Source organism: Corythoichthys intestinalis, chromosome 14 (assembly GCF_030265065.1).
Source record: "Corythoichthys intestinalis isolate RoL2023-P3 chromosome 14, ASM3026506v1, whole genome shotgun sequence".
In the NCBI taxonomy this organism is placed as follows: domain Eukaryota; kingdom Metazoa; phylum Chordata; class Actinopteri; order Syngnathiformes; family Syngnathidae; genus Corythoichthys; species Corythoichthys intestinalis.
The window spans coordinates 24,815,396-24,837,685 of record NC_080408.1 but is presented as its reverse complement, the minus strand read 5'-3'; the positions used below and the strand labels follow the sequence as shown (position 1 = coordinate 24,837,685).

At 37.1% G+C, this 22,290-nt stretch overlaps 2 protein-coding genes across 2 annotated transcripts; one reads left to right on the top strand and one right to left on the bottom strand.

Moving 5' to 3' along the window:
- abhd4 (abhydrolase domain containing 4, N-acyl phospholipase B) lies at positions 1–14,095 on the bottom strand. The gene is made up of 8 exons (XM_057858168.1): positions 13,882–14,095; positions 13,064–13,149; positions 9,976–10,080; positions 6,760–7,048; positions 6,071–6,258; positions 5,873–5,984; positions 1,447–1,633; positions 1–864 (listed from the first exon to the last, which is right to left on the bottom strand). Exons 1-8 carry the CDS (start codon positions 13,947–13,949, stop codon positions 775–777), a joined length of 1,125 nt encoding a protein of 374 aa, XP_057714151.1. The 5' UTR covers positions 13,950–14,095; the 3' UTR covers positions 1–774.
- Positions 14,096–14,865: 770 nt separating this feature from the next.
- On the top strand, positions 14,866–19,868 carry dad1 (defender against cell death 1). Its single transcript, XM_057858169.1, has 3 exons — positions 14,866–15,181; positions 17,520–17,688; positions 19,682–19,868. Exons 1-2 carry the CDS (start codon positions 14,971–14,973, stop codon positions 17,648–17,650), a joined length of 342 nt encoding a protein of 113 aa, XP_057714152.1. The 5' UTR covers positions 14,866–14,970; the 3' UTR covers positions 17,651–17,688; positions 19,682–19,868.
- Positions 19,869–22,290: the final 2,422 nt, after the last annotated feature.

The following is a 22,290-nucleotide window of genomic DNA, read 5'->3' as shown; positions in this document are numbered from 1 at the left end:
TGCAAAAAAAAAAAAAGATGGCAGATACCTTCTATGCATAGTTTAGAAGGTGTCCATGAAAAGATTTCCCCCAAGTCACCAGTCCTCAAAACAAACGCAGCCGAACCGGCATGAAGCATGCCACTGCAATCTAGTGGTGGATGATAAAATCGCAAAATTTCAGTAGCTTCAATAACAACAAATCTCTTAAGGCTTGTGCGTAATCAACCATTTATAGGAAGAAAAATATGACGAAAAAGCATGAATGCAAGCAATCGTTGCAAAGATTACTGCTATATATAAATAAATAAATAAATAAATAAATAGTCAATGATACTCAACTATAGATGATGCTGTGCTATTGATGAAACTATTTAATATAATGTTTTTATCTTCACAAATAAAAAATAAATTGTTTTATTAGTACAAATTTCAGTCACAAGCAAAATTTGACCTTTAGCAATTTCCAAAACCAAAATTTTATACATAAAGCACTTTTTTACATAGCAAAATGTCATATATAACAGTAATTTTCCAAATCTATTCTTATGCCTAACTCAAGCAAAGGAACAGCTACATTATAATTTGCTGCTACAGGAGCTGAATACAGTGTATGTCTTGGAAAAAAAAAAGATAATAATAATAATAATAACAACAGAGTACTGATATTATATATGAATAAATTACAAATATGAGAACAGGAAATATATTATCACATAAGAAGCTCACTATTGCACATGCAGAAACCTTCTGAATTTGGCTTCAAGAATTATAGTACATACAAATAAACTATATTCAGTTAACGGAGTTGCATATGTTTTCTACCACTCTGTTGAACTTCTCTGGTTGATCAGCATATACGTGGTGAGAAGCATCATGTATTAGCTGTAGAGTAAAACAAATCAGAAGTTTTAAAAATGAAATGAAAACAATTATTTGAAATAACAGTAACAGGATTATAGTGGTACAAATTCTAAGCAGGGTGGCCAATTGAAGGTCTAAAATTCAATCAGTGTTGTGGGCAATTGACTGACCTTGGGTAAGTACGAAAACATTCAAATTAGTCTTTACCAGGCATGCATTACCTTAGTTCCTAGTGGCATGCAATCCAATTTACAATTTGTTTATTACTTTGATGTCTTATAGGATATATATGTTTTCTGAGTCCTCTCAATGAGAAAACAGTAACTTTGGTTTATCAGTGAAGATTATTGTTTATTTGCTGTTCTAAAGTGATTTGGAATTAAGAAACAGGAAAACAAGTTCTGATTGAATATTGAAAATATAATGACATTCATCAATCATGAAACGGTAGTATAGCAAAGTCAATCAAGATACTTTTCAAATATAGAACCTCAAAATACAGAACTCCAAATTTGTAACATGTAACTGATTAATGCTTTTAAATAAATAACCCAATACTGAATTCAATGATAACTGTCATCTCACTGGGTCTCTTGTACTCACCAGCACTTTGGTGCGAGCAGGGCTCCTAACCTGGGTCACTTGGTCCCCAGAGGAACTATCTACCCATGACTGGGCCCCATACAGCATGGTTAGTGGCATGGAGCTGGGTAGGAGATGGACCCGCTGGAGCATAGGTCTCTTGGCCCAACCCAGAGACTCAGCCATGGCCCGGAAACCTACCTCGCCACTTAGAACAGAGAAGGAGAAAAAAATAATAATAATAACAAAAAAAGCACTTCTGAACGGAGCAGAATTAAGTGTAATTAAACATCTAATTCAGTAGGTGGCAGTGATAGTCTTTTTTTTTTTTTAAATGGTAATAAGGTTACAATGTTATGCAGAGGTGTACGAATGACAGTTTTAAATTATATTATTTATAGTGCCGCGGTGGTGGTGGGGGTTCTTGAAATATTGTCTTCTTCCTAGGGGGTTCATTACAGGAATTAACTGAAAAGCACTGAGATAAGATTAATCCTGGGGGAAAAAAATGTACTAACGATGCTTTAAACTGCGATTCTAAATGTTGAGCAAGTTGACTTCCATTTCATACATTACTTTGTCCACAACAAATAAGCAACAAAGGTTTAGAGAAGAAAATCCGAAAAAAACAGCTTTCAAATCCAAATTAGAGATCGACTGATATGGGTCTTTCAGGACCGATACCAATACCGATTAGTAGTTAAAGGGGCCGATAACAAATTTTTGGAGCAGATATTTATTTGCAGTAAAAGTTTAAAAATTGGTGTAAAAAAATTTAATACTGTAATGCAGACACTGAACTTCACTGAAATGACTAAAGCAAGTTTATCGAATCACAGAAATAGAAAATAATAGCTCATAATAGGAGGTGGTGTGGTTGAGTTGTAGATTAGTTGTTCCCCAACCCAGAGATTGTGGGTTCGGTTGTCCACCCTGATAAGTCTAGGAGTGTGTCATCTTAGGCACCCCCCGATTCGATTCGATTACGATTCAGGGTGCTACGATTCGATTATTGAACGATGATCACAGTGTTGACAATGATCACGGTTATCACGATTATCACGACTATCGATGCATCGTACATTACTAAATTATTAAGTAGCCAAACAAATTCATGTCCATTATTTAATTAAAATATCCTAATGATTCAACAGGAACGATGGAAACATACCCATACAACAAAAAGCAGCCCTTAAACTGTGTTTTTTTGTTTGTTTTTTTTTTAACAAGAAAGTGCAAAAAGACCCATACCCATACAACAAAAAGCAGCCCTTAAACTGTGTGGTTTTTTTCTTTTTTTTTTTTTTTACAAGAAAGTGCAAAAAGATTAACCATTTTAAAGGCAGTCCTTATTTCTCAAAATGCCCATACACCACACAGCTGACCTTGAAATACTCTTTTTCAAAAGAAGGTGCAAAAACATTAGCTGTTTCAAAAGCAGTACTCATTTCTCTCAACAATACAATAAAATTTACACTGGTGGAACGAATTTTCCACATTTTCTGGCCGAATTCCACATTTTCCGGAAACAAACAAAGTGTCTTTAGAAATAAGACTTCTTTTAACCAATATAATTTGTTTTAACAGATTTCTGTAGCATTTCGCATATTTGTAGTGTTACCGCTGTGTTTAATCCTGGTTTTAAACCTTCTGGATCTGGAGTAACTTATATACACTGCCAAACAACGCAAACTTGACACGGAAATACAATTTAGCGAAGTCACTAATTACCATAGCGCTCGGCGCTAACTAGTAACATCTCAAAAGCAACAACAATAAGGACTAAAGGCCTCGTGTGTGCGTCCGTCAAAGGTGTCTGGGCGGCAGACGTGTCTTGAATTTTGTTCCACTACGAGCGGCTATCATGAAGTTATTAGGGAAAATCGTTTTTCAACATTTATGGTTCGTAATCGAATCGTCACGTGTCGAATCGCGATCTATCCAATAATCGATTTTTTGGCACTCCTTTACTGATGACCTTGTCTAAGTATCGTTAAGCAAGATACTAGACCCCACGTTGCTCCTGGTGCTGCATCACCAGTAGTTAGACAAGGATATAGTGTAAAGCGCTTTGAGGGCATTAAAAAGGTGGAAAGGCGCAATACAAGTGTATTGCGCCTTTCCACCTCCATTTATCATTACCATTTAACCAACCAGAGAACAGGGTGAATACTAGTGCAGGAGACAGCGGGCAGGTGAGAGAGGTGCTGCTGCATCTGAGCTGAAATAACTAAGCCTGTCGCAATATGCAATAATTCCATTTATTGCACGATAAATAAAAATGAAGGCGGTAATTTTTCTGCTGCGATTTATCGCCTCGCGTGCACGTGCGGCAAACGTGCTGTAAGTTCGGATTCCTTGTTGCTAACTGCGCAAAATACATCTTCGTCCCAGATCCGGCAAAAACTAGCGCCGGAGCCAATCGTTACAGTTATATCCTATTGTTCAACGTTTATCAGACGTGTCAGTGCTCCGGAGTGACTGCGGACCATCTCCAGCGCGCCGGTGTTGTTGACGTGTGGGCGCTCCCGTCGGGAGTGACATTTCACACGGGGCGGCTTTTTTTTGGCACAACGCCGGATATTTACAACGAAGTCCGCCAAAACTTTGTTACCGACTTGGCTGCTACGAACAACCTCGCTTTGACAACGAACAGCTGAATGAATATTGAGTGGCAAATTAAGATCGCTGTGCTTCAAACTCGTCCTATTTATGAAAGTCGATTGTCATATGCTGGTGTTGTGTAGTAATGAGCAGACGTGATTTCAGCGGCGTTTGCTAACTTTTTTAATGTGCGCATACACTAGATATCATGAAATAGCAAACTAGATGTGCTACGTCCCATTCCATTGGCTACATGAGCCCAGAGTGATTATGGGACACGAAGTCCATATACTACATCGATGAATTCTAAACTGTCATGACTGAATGGAAGTTAAGAAGGCCAAATCAATCCATACCAGTGACTATAGATAATGTTGCAAATATTGTTAATTCAGTACGTGACACCGATGGATTCGGACCACAAATAGGATGTCTTGCTCATGTAGTAAACCTAGCTGCTAAGAGAGCTGTAGCAATCAACAGTGTGCTCCACCTCACTTTACAAACAGTAAAGATTGTTCTCAGCACTTTTATACAATTTTTTTTCAGATCAGTAAGAAGTAAGTACATAAATATTATGCACTAAAATACATGTTTATATGATGGCAATTAAATTTTTGCTCGTTCGCAAAAAAAAAAAAAAAAAAATTTTTTTTTTTTTCCAGAGCATTAAATGTATTGAATCAGATCGAAAATCGTGTCCCCCGTATCCAAAATCGTACCAAACCATGACTTACCGTAACTGTATCGTTGCATCCCTAGGGAACACCATTGCAGAAGCTATGACGGGAAAAGTTTTCATTTGCCTAAATGCTTAAGTTATAAAGTGCAATTTTTTTTTTTTTTCCTTGAAAAACACATTTTATTTATTCTGTGTTTCTGTGCGGTATTAATATTGTTGTCTTTTACTTAAGAGGCATGGTCTATTGTTTTTAGTTGTGATTTCTTAAAAAGTATTTTTGAATTTAAGAGTAAATATCACGTCTAAATGGGTGTACTTGATCTATTAATATATACTATATTCTCACTGTGTTATTGAGCAATCTAAAAAATAATAATAATAAATAAATAAATAATTTGTCTGGTGTTAAATGACGACTCAATTTTAAAACTATGAATTATATGTAATTGACTGATTTGCCAAGTGGTATCAGAATAACAATATCTTATCACAAACCACACAAGGCATCCTCAATAGCCTTCCTTTTGACTGTTTTATTTTAAAGTTGGTCTTTTTTTTTTTTTTTTTTTTACAAAAAATATTTACTTCTGACATGACAGTATTATTCAATCAACACTGCTCGGAGAAACTGTCGACTATGGTGCATTCAGATATGCATATAAATTTGGGTTACATCACTGACACTGAAACGAAAGGGCATCATAAAATGAGGACTGGTTATTACAGCCTTTAAGCCATTCTGCTGTATTGGCTGGTTTATTGTAAAGCATTGTTCATTGTTTATTGTCCTATTTTATTCTCTTCTCTAGTGACTCTTGATAGATGAATTAGATTTATTATGGTTAATGACAATGGTGTTAGTTTTTATTTTCTCCTCTCAGGAAGGTACGTCAGTATGGAGGAGGAAAGTGAGATGGAAAGCGAACAGATTCAGTCTTGTGCATGTCCAGATAAATGTTAATGTTGCTAGTAAATTTTAAATATTTATAATTTAAAAATTATTCCTTTGCTGTTTTACTCAATAACATTGAAGTTGTTATCACAAAATCTTGGCTAGAGGAAGTAACCATCTATGAGCGGGGGAATGTAAAGTAAAGATCAAACCAGAATTGCACTGCCATGTATAATCAAGTGTGACGATGCAGGAGTATGTCGACATACCTGGGAGGCTGAGCGTTACAGTGGTAGATGTACTGCGTCATTGTGTCATCATCAAACAAATCCTCAAATTTTCTTTTGAAATCCGGACGAAATCGGTTCACCAATCCGGGACCTGAATAAACAACACACTGCGTACTCAGAAGATAGGTTACACACTACAAAGAATTCTTGTACGTATTGAAGAATATTATGTCTCACCCCATGGGCCTGCCGCTCTGATAACAGCCAGCGGGTTGAAGAGGGAAACTACGGAAACAATTGCTTTCACCCAGCGAGGTGGAGATGGTCTCTTTACCAACTCTGTGGAGTTACCCTGGATTTCCTGGCTCTGGATCTGTGGTCTCTCGGGGAAACCCCAAGGATCAACCAGGATAAGATGGGACACTCTGGAAGACAGCACAATACCAATGATGTTGCACCATTTATTTATACTGTATTTTTTTAACGTCATGCAAGACAAAAAAAAGGACAATATATGATTCTATATGTTTCAGTATCAGAAACTGAATAAATCACAGGCTGATTTGAAAAAGTGATATATTATTCCTATGATGATTTTTTCACAAGTCAGGTGCAATAAGGTTGTATTGCATGACTTCAGTTGTCAGAATGCTGCTAAAATAGAAAACCAATTTAAATATTCCTAGAAAAAGAGACAAATATATTTCATGGGGACTTCTGCACTATGAGTAAGTAGTAATAGAAAGAAGTAATATGAGGTTCCCCCCTCAAAGGTTAAGTGTAATAAGCCCAAATTTAAACCTAAATATGTTAAGGAGATTGCATCTGTGTAATTTGTTAAATCCAGTTCTACTGGTATATACAAAAATAATTTGGACAACATATATTGTGAATGTTTTTTCCAATTTTAGAACTTGTTTTATTACCTCGAGGGGTATTGGATGGCATAGGATGTAGCAAGATAACCGCCCAGGCTATGGCCCAACAGAATCATGTTCTCCAGACCTACAGACTGCCTCCACTGCTCTATGGAGTTAACAAACTGCTCCTCGGCTTTGACTGCATCAGATGGGAAAGAAGGTCTGGAGCTCCTACCAAAGCCAAGGAGGTCAAAGGCATAAACTGGTCGTGACCGGCTCAGGGCATCGAGGTTCCTAATCCAAAGGCCTACCCCGCCTCCAAAACCATGGACCATTACCAGCGGAATTTTAACATCTAGGACAACAGGTGCAAGTTAGACAGGGTGTCACAAATGATTTGTCACAATTTTGGTGGCCTATCAAGAGAATAAATCTTAAGAATGTAGAAAATTAAAGGGTTAGCGATGAGTTTATGTTAAATACAGTGGTACCTCGACATACGATCGCTTCGATACATGATCTTTTGGACATTCGACGTCAAATTTGATTCGCCTTTTTGTTTCTACAACCGACGAAATGCTAGAAATAAAACGATTCATGACAGCGTTGCAATTTCACTGTTTTCCCGCAAGACCGACGCATGGCGGATTTTCTTGTGAGAGAAATCAACATGGGTTCCAAAAATGTTAAAGCAGGTGGTGAAAAAAAGAAAAAAGGTGGGGCATACTATGGATTTTACCGGGAAAAAACAACTTTACTTCTTTTGGCACCATTGTATCTCCATACTTACCAATGAAGTGAAAATGGAATATCCTGCAGTCTTTATAAGTTGAGAATTATTATGATTGTAACATCGCCAAAAAATTTGCCAGGTTAGTCAGGTTTTTAATCATTAATTACAGAACTTGTGCAACGCAAAATGCCTACTGTCTGCTACAGCTAAACAAAGTGAAAGTAAAAAATCCTCTCACTCTGGCACGTCAGCCACGCGTGCTCAGGTACACTTCGCAAAACACATCCGCCACATTAGAACCCAATTCGTTACAATATTACTGGTATTATTATTCAATTTTTTATTCACAATTTATTTGTTTTGCTCTGTGTAATTGCTATTTGCAATACTACCAGCAGTATTTATTAAGGATTTAGTGTAGGTTTTCGGGCTGTGGAACGAATTAATGGAATGATAATGTACTCTTATGGTAAAATCCTGCTCGACATATGGCCATTTCTACTAACAAACAAGGTCCTGCAATGAATTAACTTCGTATGTAGAGGTACCACTGTGTTAATACTAATCTTTGCCAGTTAGTTCACGACCAATGAAAAAAGATTGTCTGCTTTAAAAATATGCTCACAGACAAACAATATTGTGCAGTGTGCAACTTCAAAGAAAGTCAACCCATTGGAAGCCATACGTAAACTGTGTTACAGGTGGTGCACAATTAAACATTTGTGAAGCAATTGTTTGAAGTTATAGTACAGGTATAGTACAGTAGTCTGTTGTTTTTTTTTATTGTATATGTATGAGTTGTTGTGTTATCTGTTACAGTATCTGTATGTTTACCTGCTGTAAGACAAGTTTCCCCCTCTTAGTGGACAATAAACTTAAACTGAACTGAACTTATAATATTAATGGCTGAAATTAAGAAGTTTACATTCAATATTTCACTGTATAAAAAGATGTGTTTTTTTCCACGGTGTTGGACAAGAAATCATCACATTGTGTTTTAGATAAAAAATTATTGATATCTGCTAAATGGCTAAATAATGAGCTAATAATTTTTTTCAGACACTGTTTTCTTTAATAACTTTTGTCAACCTCAGCAGTTTAAATACATTTTATATACCACCGATATGGGAAAAGCCGAAAAGAAAAGAAGAAGATTCGGTAGCTCTGTCTTTGAACTGTATGACTTCACTCAAAAGTTTTGTATATGGTGGAAAACACTCAGATGACTTGAAGAAAAAATTTTGAACAGGAGGGCATTTTTTAAAAAATATATACAGTATATATTTTTTAAACAGCAAAACCCTAACTGGAAGCGAGAGCACACGAGAGCAGAATTACAGACGCCACGATTTTAATGAGATATTATCGCGTACTTATCTTGTTTCGATCCAAAAACTCCATGTAGGATTTATCACCAAGTGTCAAGACACAGCTGTGAATGGCCACAGATGGATTTTTGGGGGATTTTATGGGTCAAACATGGTGATATAACAAGGGTCGCGCAGCAGAAATCGCAGACAACAAGGAGTGGTCGAGATTTTCTTTTTCATACATGGGGATGGCGTGGCTCAGTGGTAGAGTATATACTGAACCCCACATTGCTCCTGGTGCTGCGTCACCAGTAGGTAGATGGCGATGTAGTGTAAAGCGCTTTGAGCGCCTTGAAAGGTGGAAAAGCGCATACAAGTATAACACCATTTTACCATTTATCCTTTTAAACGTTATTTTTCTATTTTTCTTTGTTTGGATCGATTATTTATCATCTAACATATCGGGGAAAATGCGACAGTAACAAAAAAATACAATGAAGCAATAGTTATGAGGTCGATATCCGTGACTTTTTTTTACAGACGCCAAATTTTTCATTGTGAAGTAATTTGTTTAAAAGTTTAAAATATACGAGTGAATCATTTTTTTAAAAGTTGTTTTTTTATTTTTAAACTAAATATTAGACTTCAATTAATTATTCTAAGCTAAAAATGACAGACAGTTTGAATGATAAATATAATTAGCTACCTTCGTTTTATGGCTGGGTTGAAACAAAAGCGGTTGCGCGATGTCTGTAAACGGGGTTTTGCAGGGTAAAACGGAAAAATTAAAAATTGTTTGGGGGCTTAATGCGTCATGAATCTGCTATGGCAGCATATAGAAATATTGTTCTATCAAACAAAACAGTTGTTTTGGCTTAAAATACAGCAGATTCTTTTAAAGAAGAGTGCGAGAGCAGAAACTGCTTTTTCAGTCTTGTCTGTGTTTTCCGCCATATACAGTAATTCTGTAAACTTACAATGTACCAATAGAAATTTTGGTCCATTATATTATTCTATTTAAAAGATCAATTTTTGCCCAAGCTTCAAATTTTTAGCCTATGTCTTGAGATGTTCTTAAATATTTTTTCAGAAGAGCTTATCCTGTTTAGGGTCGTTTATTATTATACCATTAATATTAGGCAAAAACTACAACTGGTCATCACTCTCCAAGCTAACCATTCAGACCCACGCTTAAAGATTTTTAAATTAAAAAACGAACAGATGTGCAGAGGAGATTACCTTGCTCTACAGATTTTGAAAGCATTTTGTTTGTAAGGGTTAGCGTCCATATTCGATCCTGGTTTGGAAGTGTCACAAACCTTGCCCAGAGATTATTTTGAATACCTATAACCAGACACAGGAAGGGAAAAAATGTTACTCAAAAAAGATGTCAAAGAATCTGTAACATACTTCACTTTGCAAGGTGTATTATGTGCACAATCTATTAAAAATTTAACACATGAGGAATAATCTGGATTTAAATTGAAAATTAACATTGCTCTCAGTATTCTTTTAATGTATGCAAAAGACAAAAAAATTCTTGGTCTACAGTTTTTGTCACATACCTCTATTGCTCTACATTAATGGCGCAAAAAGTGCCTAGGGTTCGAAAACGTGGAAAAGTCCAGGAAATAAGGAGTATGTAACAATGTTATTTGTTATTTGCTGAGGGTGGGGTCGACTACTTTGCTTTCCTACTCCTCTGATTGGTGGAGTTAAATATGCAGACAAAGGGGGACGAGCTCAGAAATTACTAAGAATTCATTCTCGAGGAGGACTGTTCAAGAACAGTTGGACTAATGTTGCAGGATGGATCATTCAAACCCTGAAAAAAAACTCAGGCCACATGTAGCAGGGTATTTTGCAAAAAGAAGAACTTTTTCCACGGTTTGGCCTATCATCCCCACACGTTTTTTGGGCATTGAAAATGAAGTTTCCTAAAAACTCCTACCAAAGTGAAGATGTACGAATTCTGCATTTGTAGCGCCATCATATGGACACTGATAACCGAAGATTTAACTGTGGAAAAGTCATTGTCTGCAACAAACTTTTGTTGCTACGTCACATGAGACCAATGTTTACATTTGGAGTCAACAAACAGTGCCCTCCATAATTATTGGCACCCCTGAAAAAGATGTGTTTTTTAGCTTCTAATATTTTTTTTTGTTCAAATAACATGGGACTTTAATGGAAAAAAAAGAGAAAAATCCAACCTTCAATACAAGTGCATTCATTCAGTGGAAAAAAAAATCCCACATAAAGAAAAAAATTATTTGACATCAAATAATGTGCGTCACAATTATTAGCACCCCTGGTGTTAATGCTTTGTACAACCCCCTTTTGCCAACAAAACAAGGTCTGGGGACTGAGATGGCCATGAGAGGAGCTTGATTTTGTGTCTGGTGAACCATTTCTGTGTAGATTTGGCCATATATTTAGGGTCAGTGTCTTGCTGAAAAACCCAGTGACGACCTATCTTCAGCTTTCGGGCAGAGAGCAACGGATTTTGATTTAAAATGTCCTGGTATTTCAAAGCATTCATGAAGCCATGCACCCTAACAAGGCTCCGAGGGCCTTTGGAAGCGAAACAGCCCCACAGCATCACTGACCCACCCCCATACTTCACAGTGGGTATGAGGTGCTTTTCAGCATGCACATCTTTCTTGGCTTCAACTGGCTTCAACTGTGACCGTGTGTCCCAGTTGAAGCCTGGGACCGTGTGCTTTGGTCAGATGAGACCAAGACTGAGCTTTTTGGCAACAAACACTCTAAAACTGGCTTCAACTGTGACCGTGTGTCCCAGTTGAAGCCTGGGACCGTGTGCTTTGGTCAGATGAGACCAAGACTGAGCTTTTTGGCAACAAACACTCTAAGTGGGTCTGGCGTGCCACAAAAGATGTGCATGCTGAAAAGCACCTCATACCCACTGTGAAGTATGGGGGTGGGTCAGTGATGCTGTGGGGCTGTTTCGCTTCCAAAGGCCCTGGGAACCTTGTTAGGGTGCATGGCGTCATGAATGCTTTGAAATACCAGGACATTTTAAATCAAAATCTGTTGCCCTCTGCCCAAAAGCTGAAGATGGGTTGTCACTGGGTCTTTCAGCAAGACAATGACCCTAAATATATGGCCAAATCTCCACAGAAATGGATCACCAGACACAAAATCAAGCTCCTCTCATGGCCATCTCAGTCCCCAGGCCTTGTTTTGTTGGCAAAAGGAGGTTTTACAAAGTATTAACACCAGGGGAGCTAATAATTGTGACACACATTATTTGATGTCAAATATTTTTTTCTTTATGTGGGATTTTTTCCCCACTGAATGAATGCACTTGTATTGAAGGTTGGATTTTTCTCTTTTTTTCCATTAAAGTCCCATATTATTTGAATTAAAAAAAATATTAGAAGCTAAAAAACACATCTTTTTCAGGGTTGCCAATAATTATGGAGGGCACTGTAGATCCCTTTGCAGTGGGTTTAGATATAATTATTAGACAAGTGATTTTTGCCTCCATTTATTTACAAACTCTAGCACTGCTCCATATTGAGGAACACATGTGAAGGACGATATGATGGACAATTATTTTTTGCGCATTGTTATGAATGTTCATAAAAGCGAATGAACACGGTTGGCTGTGGATGCTTTTTTTTTTCCTGCAAATGTGGTGGTGTAGACGTAATTATTTTTTCAGGACTTATGAGGGTAGGATTTTCTGTTTAAAAAAAAAAAAAAAAAAAAAAAAAAAAAAAAACCTGCTCGATATAGACATGGCCTCAGTCTTTACAGCACTTTGAGGTAAGCAGCAACAATTAGCTAACTCTGCTTGGTCCGCAAAGAATAAAATGGATGGAGTTAGTCAATAAAAAGTGACACTCATGAGTATAATGTACTGTATTTTGTTTTAAGTATTTATGTATGCATTTGTCATGTTGATAGCGAACAGATTATGATCTTTGGAGTTGGTTGTACGTGATGAATTGGAATATTAAAGATATAGAATTTATCATTAAATGTGCAAAATCTCTGTCTGACCGTTAATGTGTGTGTAATACCAAGCAACGTTAATTACATGATTAAGTTATTACATGAGGGCAAAATTAGGAGGTGGGTTAGGCTATAGGAGTTAGGTGGCAAACTATTCAACAACAAGAGCTTATTGTTTTTTTTTTGCTCAAGAAAATAAACTAGTTTTCATAAAATCGTTTGGGAACAATGGGTAAAAGAGTCATTGCCGTCCGAACTCATATTTGACATTGTAAAACTTTCTGTACCATATCAGAAGAAAATGTGTGTATGATCATTCAAAAGACAGAAAGAAGTGTCATCATACAGGTAAGAATCTTGCTCTCTGTAGCCTTCAAAAGGGACATGGATGTTGGACGCCAGGAAGGCCACCAGCTCCAATAAGAACTCGTCCTGACATTTAAAAAAAAAAAAAAAATTACAAACAGACACAAATACAAAGCTTCACTTGGTTATGTTTCACTTCTGATGAGTTTTGAGGGTCCAGTCATTATCTTTATGCACTGACTTTATACTACATTACAGTGCAACATGAGGGTGACTTCTGTTGAAATATTGCAGAACCGTATCAGATTTCTACCTCCACTATTAGTACATAGTACATTTTACGCCCTTCAACCTGATTTACTGAAAATCAACAGCTATGTAAAGGCTTATCTTGGTGTGGTGCCACACAACCGGTCCAGTTAGTCAGCATTTTACGAGTTCAACAGTATCATACTTTTAACACACTCAACGTTGATTCATCAGTGTTTGGTTACTCCATGAGGAACATACAATTTAAGTGCAGTATACCTAATGATCACGACAAGGAAATTATTTCCAAGTACTGTCCTAATAAGGCCCTTAATTTATTACTAACCATAATTTATTCTGGCACCAGAGAGTACCTGGTCATTTTTAGTAAGATTGTTATTCAGTTCACAATGTGTACAAGTTTACCTTAGTTCCAGTATCTCATCATTCTTTGCATACGAGAACATCTACTACTGATTCCATGTATAAATCGCTCTGTAGCGCGGAAAACTACGGTAATTAATTCAGAAATTAAAACGTTTTTACTCCAGACAGCTTGTGACGTAATCAAATTGTTCTGCGGGGACATTTAAGACATTTTAACCTTACCCAGTCTCGCAGTCGCTTGGCAACGTTGCCGTGGTGGTGGTAGGAGTAGTTGTAGGAGTAGGATCCATTCACAGAGGTATCTTGGTGACTACATACAGCAAAGGTAAAGTTATACGAGTAATTTCCGCTTTTGTTGTCCTGTTAGTCAAGCTCGTGAACTACCGATTGAAATGTTTTGTAACTTGTACATTCTTAAGTCAGCTGACCTAGTACAAAGATGAATGATAAGACGATGTTTCACACGCTACAGTTTTTAAAGTGTCGTTATCGCTAGTTGAACGTAGTCTTTAACATCACGTTTTTGAAACTTAAAAAGAAAAATCACAACATTATAACTGAATAATTATTGTGGAATTATATTTGGGAAACTATCCCGACAATATGTCCTTGTGGGACTTTTAACTTTGTAACAGAGCGTAACCTCTGTTTTAATTGCGAATCTATGTTCTTTGAACAACCTACCACTATTTTAGTTCCTACTTGGAGACTGCCAGGTCGGAATACATTTTCTGTCGCACAAGCTGCCCTTTCGTCATACAGATCACATATCACAACGCTAGATGTATTAAATGCGTGGTAAGCTAATGGTGGTAAGCGTCGTCACATGTCGGCCATTTTGCAACTGAGTCATAACGCAAACAACACTGTCGTCCACTTTGAAATATCAATATTTCAAATTATTTTTAAATAGATTTTTTTTGTCATAAACTTAAAAGATGCAATAAATTGAATTACATTACATAGTTCTAACTTTTTTATTTTATTTTAAATCAATATCCAGCCTGAATCGTAGCCACGTCAATAATTTGTTATTAGTCAAAGAGTTTGCAAATCCGTCAAGAATTCATCAAGTTAAGCGTATTTTAGTGGAGACCATCACTCACCTTACGCCCGTTGCAGTAGTAGCCGCCAGAGAAGTCTCCCGACGCAAGGTGGCCGCTAGATACTTACGCCACCGACTCCGCCTACAGCCATCTAGCTTTGCATATGCGAACTCTATGGTTTCTGTGTTTTACGGACACGTCACTTTTGTTACGACGTTAGCTCAGCTTTACAATCAAATAACTAAATAATTGACCAAGTGCAACGATGTCGGCTTCAGTTGTATCGGTAATTTCTCGGTTTCTTGAAGAATACTCCACTACGACTTCCAATAAGTTAAAAGTGGTAGATGCATATTTGTTGTACATCATGCTGACGGGAGCGCTGCAGTTTCTTTACTGTCTGCTCGTTGGAACGTTCCCTTTCAACAGCTTTCTTTCTGGCTTTATCTCTTGTGTCGGCTCTTTCATTCTAGCAGGTATGCTTTCCTTTTTATTATTAATTTATTCATTTCTCGATGCAAGATTATTGCTGTATGTAACATTTTTTTTCGCAAATGTGACTGCAAATGTGTGCTCTGTTTTGTAATAGTTAGCCAAAATACAGTTAGCATGGAATGATTGAAGCCCGTTTATCGATCATTACTTGGCGTTGAAAAGTACAGTGACATAGTCTACAATCTTAACACGTGTCTGAGAACGTAGCAAACTAGGTGAAATTTGGACAATGCATAAGTCGCACATTTTGGTGACCAATTCAATTTTATTTGTATAGCCCTGGATCACATCAAGGTTGTCTCAAAGGGCTTTGCAGAGGCAATATGATACACAATCAGAAACGGCAAATGAAGCAACAAAGATGAATAAATAAAGTTCAGTCCTGGGTATCCCCCATCCTTAGACCCTCCATGTCGGCAAAGAAAAACTCCAAAAACTCCAGAGTCTTTGGGAGAAAATGAGAAACCTTGGGGAGTACCACACTCAGGAGAGATCCACTCCCAGGACAGATAGACAGGAAGCCCAGGACTGCTAATGGGAATTAGCAGGCAGAGTTACAGTCCGTAAAGATGCAGTGGAGTAAAGGAACAAGAAGAGGTCCATCTAGCCAGATGAGACGGGGGTAGCAACGAGGACGTCCATCCAGCCAGGGGTCCGGACAGTCAGAAGGCTGCAGCTGAAAAATAGCCCCAAAAATAGACCAACACGTTTTACTTTTGACAGATGACTATGAACTACTTATGTACATTCCGTGCTTTAACAAAAGTTTGTCGAACATCATTAGTAATACTAGTATATTGACGTCCAATTTCCAATATTAGACATTCATAATGTAGTTCATATTTGCCACACGAGGCAGTAATATCCCAGATAGCAGACCGACATTGAATAAACGTTGATTTTCCATCAAAATCATCAGAATGGTTGACATCGAAATTTTCTACGTCAAGTGGCATTGAAACAACATTGTATGTATGTCAGGCGATAGTTCGGTTAACATTGCTTTATAGTTGATGAACTAAATTTGACAAATACAGTGGTACCTCTACATACGATCGCTTCGACACACGAACTTTTCGACATCCGACGTAAAATTTGACTCGCCATTTGTTTCTACATCCGACGACATGCTCGAAATACGACGACAATGGCAGCACCGCAGACGAATGCACGGCGGATTTTCTTGTGTGACAAATCAACACAGGTTTCAGAAAAAGTTGGTACAGGTGGTGAAACAAGGAAAAAGTTGACGCTTACCTTCTAAATGAAGATGCAAATGACAGAAAAATATGAGCGTAGGGTGGGCATCCGTGAAATGGCTCAACAATACATCTCCACGGTCCTCCTCCGACCATCGTTCGCCAGTCTTTATAAGTTAAGCTGACAATTCTTATTGTGGTAACATCTCCAGAGAAATCGCCAGCTTCGCCACGTTTTCATCATTTCTTTCACAACTTATTCAACACAAAACGCCTGCTGTCTGCCGCAATTGACGATGTTCTCAAGAAAGCATTGAAAGCGAAAGTAAACTTTCACCCGCTCCCCTCCCTCTTTGTCACGTCAGCGCCGCGCTGCCTTCAGGTACAGAAAAAAATGTCCGCCTTATTAGAACCCGTTTCGTTACACTATTACAGGAATTATTATTATTATTATATTATTAATCCGATTTTTATTTATTATTTATTTGTTTTGCTATATGTAATTGCCATTTGTAATAGTACCAGCAGTATTTTTTAAGGATTTAGTGCAGGTTTTTGGGCTGTGGAACGAATTAATGGAATTATAATGTATTCCTATGGGAAAATCCTGCTCGACATACGACCATTTCGACTTACAAACAAGCTCCTGGAACGGATTAACTTCGTATGTAGAGGTACCACTGTAGTTGATTTATGATTGACGGGAAAATATGATTGAAAAGTCATTGATGGATGAGCGTGCGTTTTGGTCGAAAACATAACATTGATTCAGCGTTGTTCCAATATTATTAATAATCGAAATGACGTTTAGGTTTTGTAAGGATTTCAACGTTGAAACAACATTAATTGAGGGTGCAATAGTGACTTTGATTCAACTATATAAGATCGACAGCGGAATGTTGATCCAACATCTTTTTAACGTTGGTCTGCTATCTGGGATAAGTAATTATTGATTGTACAGTTAATCAAAATTGGGAATCAGCTGTATTGGCCAAGATTTTTTTGTTTCTTGGTTTCACAACTCCAGTATTAAATGAATAATTAAAAAAAAGTCAAATTGTTGGCTGAAAATGTATCAAAACACACTAACCCTAACTGCGTATGTCTCCTGTCTTTTTAGTGTGTCTTCGTATCCAGATCAATCCACAGAACAAAGGAGACTTCCTGTCAATCTCACCAGAGAGAGCCTTTGCTGACTTTCTGTTCGCTCACACCGTCCTGCATCTAGTTGTCATGAACTTCATTGGTTGAACATATTTTGAATACAAGCTGGCTCCCCTTGCTGGAAGGTGGGTTTTTGACATATACTTATAAAATTTACAGTGATCGTAAATTATTGGAATTATCCTGAAATTACACGATTCGTTTTTTTGTTTTGTTTTGTTTTGTTTTTTTTGTGAGCTGCTAAGAAAATGTAATGGCAGCTTCACAGTCCTGGCAAAGTTACAGTATATCGCAAAATATGGCTGCTCAGTGAGTCAGACTCTTATAAAGCATAAAGGCCGCCGGGATGATGCACAGATTAGCATTGGTTTACACGTTATCATAATTAACCTGTGATGAGTGACAGATAATTCAAGGCTCGAAGTTAACCACTTCCAGATTGCCTAAGGCAAATAAATAAACAATAACCACGCAAGCTAATAAAACGGGTAACATTCCCGATTTTCCAAGCGCATGAAAAAATTATATTACCGTATTTTTCGAACTATAACTCGCACCTGAGTATAAGTCGCACCAGCCCAAAAATGCGCAATGAAGAGGAAAAAAAACATACAAGTCGCATTTTTGGGGGAAATTTACTTGATAAAATCCAACAAATAGAACAGATATGTCACCTTGAAGGGCAATTTAAAATAAAAATACAATAGAGAACAACATGCTGAATAAGTGTACAGTATGATAATGTTACATGATGCATGAGCAATGAAATGCGAACGTGGCCGGTATGTTAACGTAACATAGCTATTAAGAGTTATTCAGATAACTATAGCATAAAGAACATCCTAATAAGTTTACCAAACCACCAGTGTCACTCCAAAACACCAAAATAACATGAAATGCTATGATAGCGTGTTAATAATTTCACACATAAGTTGCTCCAGAGGATAAGTCGCACCCCCATCCAAACTATGAAAAAAAAAAAAAATACCTGCCACTTATAGTCCGAAAAATACGTTAAGTGGTTTATATTGTGACATCTATTGAAATTTGGCAAACACCTGTAAGGCACCAAGTGCATTTATGTGAATGGAGCAAGTTCGTTTCTAAATATTATCCTCATTTTCCTCTCACCCACATCTGCTTTCTGTAGCAAGCTGTGTCTGTATTGAGTGAAACGTGTATCATGTAAAATGTGATACAGAACAAAACATTTTGTCATTTTCAATTCTCTCAAGAATTGTGATTTAAATTCAGGATTTTACCCGCAGTGGAATGTGGGATGGATTATCTCAGCAGATTTAAAAAGATTTGTGAACAATGTTTGAGAGGGATGATTATTTTTTTTATGTGGAAAATGGTGTGGATCTTTGAGGTTAATCCCATAATAAAATAGGGGCATAAACAAAAGTGTTGTGTTTATATTTTGCGTCAGTATATATTAAAACATGCAGTGTGTACATCACTAGAGCGAATCATTTTGAATACATTTTGGCTTTTGTAGCAAAATGACAAAGATCAGTCATTTGTAGTGTTGAGTAGTGAGGGTCTAATGATTTATATAAAGATATATATATAAGCTTATCTTGAAAAAAGGTATAGTCAGCATACATACAGTAATAGGTAAAGTTATGCTAGGAACTTTTATCCGTCCATCCATCCATCCATCCATCCATCCATCCACCCACCCACCCACCCACCCAGTTTAGATGTAATTGAAGTAAAAGTGATCGAAGATAGAAACTTGTGCTAGACCAGTACATTTTGTCATGCTCAGTTTTAAAAGGCAGATTTAAATTCGCGTGTACTGAATCTTACATTAGAACGTTCATTGAAGTGATGTGTAAGCAAAAGCAGAAGTTTTCTTTCTCTGGTGTGGATACTCTAGCTCAGTGTTTTTCAAACACTGTGCCGCGGCGTACAGCGTGCCGCTGCATAGTGTCTGGTGTGCTATGGAAAATCATCCACTTTCGCCTAATAATTAGGTGAAAGTTCCCCTAAGTATTAGGTGAAAGTGGATTTATTTTCCACGGCATGTTAGACAATACAGTGGTTGAAAAACAGTGCTCTAATTGACAAATTTGGTGTCCTGTGTAAGTAATACGACTATTTTGTTCACAGATGCAGATGAGAAGATGGAAAAGAATATTCACGACACAAAACCACATCTGCTTTTGTACCCCCTAATGAAAAAATTGCACTGATGAATGTCACATTCACAGTTTCTTACAAACCATGGTTGAATTCATTTTTTCACGTTTAAATTTGTTATTGTTTCATTGCAAAGAAATAAAAAGATGACTTTGAAATGGTAAAACTTTCTTTTGGGTCTTTTAACAGTGATTTATTTAATACCCCAAAGAAAATCACCTACGCAAGTATGAAAATGATTTTTTGATTTGGTGGAAAAAAATGTATTTGTAGTCGTAAGTGATAATTTGACCTACTGTAGTGAAATTAACTTTAAAAGCAATAGGGAACACACAATTCATAGTGGTGATTATTACCACATGAACCATGATCCTCATGAGAAGCATCATTCAGCATTTATTTTCATTAAAATTAAAAAGTTATACAGAACACTAGGTTGGTCAAAATATTAGAAGGTACTAATATTAACTGTTCCTTGTAATATTACTAGTAATTTTTACTTTATGGAAGAAGATAAAGATTAACTCATAAGAAAATGCATATCATTTTGTTGCTATCTTTTATATTACACCGAGAGAAATGCAGTACATTTTTAAATAGATGTAACCCCCACCCCCAACCCTGCTGTAGATGTAACACTGTGAAGATGTTTGTTGCTGTACAGCAAAAGCAGAGAGGTGATTTATGTTCAGTAGATTATTAGTGCATGACAAAATACAGGGTGACCCCAAAAAAAGTTTACACTGCCATAATACAACTTAAATGTCATGTTTATTCATCTTAGAATTAGAATTTAATCACAAATGATACATTATTGTAAAGAACATGTACAGTACTCTCTATTTTTCAATGTGTCCTCCCTTAAGTGTCACAACAGCCTCCAGGCGCCTGCGGAACGCTTGACAGGTCTTCGTTATGTAGGATGCTGTCATCTTTTCCCAAGATCTAACAATGGAGCTCTGCAAGGCTGCCACAGAAGTTTGTGGCTTCTTACAGGCACTGTCCTCCACAGTTGCCCATATGCTGTAATCCAGGGGATTGAGATCTGGACTCTGGGGTGGCCACATATCACCTTGTCAATCAACTTTTGGGTCCGCACAGATCGGCACTTCCAGACCCAGGTTTTCGTGAGGCTGTTCCAGTATCTTTCAGCTTCTTTTTAACTTTGTAGACTGCACATCTGGATATTCTCAGATTTGCTGCAATCTCAGTAGGTGTCAGACCGGCACGCAGCAATTCAAGTACAGCTAAAGTTTTCTTCATTTTCAGCAGAAGCACAGGAATTGTAGAGAAGAGAGATTACCAGCTGCATTGAGTGACCTTAATGAATCACTTAAGCATGACAACCTATTTAGATATGTTTCAATGGCTTTTAAACAAGCAGTCAACTGAGTGTAAACATTTTTTTGGGTCACCCTGTAGAGTGATGATTTATTACTTACATTGCCAGAAGTGTCCCCTCATCAAGTACTTTGCAGTTCCACTTATAAAGATCATTGTAATGGCAGCAATCAAACCGTGTGGAGTGCCGGGCTTGCTAGGGCTTTACCACAAACTGATAAAACAGTAAAATTGTGATCATAATTGACTAAGGTTGTTGGCCACAGAAAGTCATCTCACGCATGCAAACTACAAAGTAATTGGATCCAATACACATTGACAAAGAGGAATATATCCTTTTTGGTTATGTAGCTACATTTGTATGTAGCAACATACTGTATGAACGTCCTTTTCATTTCCACCACACCAGAAGTTAATGGTTTGTTCAGTTTTTTTTTTTTTTTTTTTGGGGGGGGGGGAGTTCTCTTTTTTAGTCCACAGAATTATCCAATACCTGTATGATTTTAAAAAAGAAAGAAAAAAAAAAGGGGTTCTCAGTTGCAGGAGTGTTTCCAGTACGGGGTCTATTAATAGCACATTCAAATATGTAAAATCATAAATGAATAACTAAAATGTTAAATATTTTTATTTCCATATTTATTCATTCATCTTCTGTATCACTTATCCTCACGAGTGCCGCGGGGGTGCTGGAGCCTACCCCAGCTGACAATGGCCAGCAGGTGATGTACACCCTGAAGTGCTTACCATCCAATCATGGCACAAATAGACAACCTTTCATGATCTCATTTACATTTACTGACAATCTGGAGTGTTATATTCAACCTAAAATGCTTCTTTTGGGGGATGTGGGAGAAAACCAGAGTGCCTGAAGAAAATCCTCACAGGCACGGGGAAACAAGGGCATAGATTTGGTCTCAATGTTGGTAGGGACAATATACTCTTAATCATAACCTGCATGTACACATTTTGCTGGGGACGGGACATTAATTAAACTTTCACACTGCAAATTTACAGTATAACGTTTTAATCTATTTTTGTTGAGTCTAGCCGAATTATTTTCATCTTGTTTTGAGTTTTAAAGGCTAGTTAACATATTAATGCATCAGATTCTTCCACTTACTTTTAGTAAATATTACGATTTGTTCTTATTAAGCCTATACATCTCAAATTTGTTCATTTTTCACCTAAATCAAGAAAAAAATGCTTTAAAATAATGTTTTAAGAATATTCTTGAATTA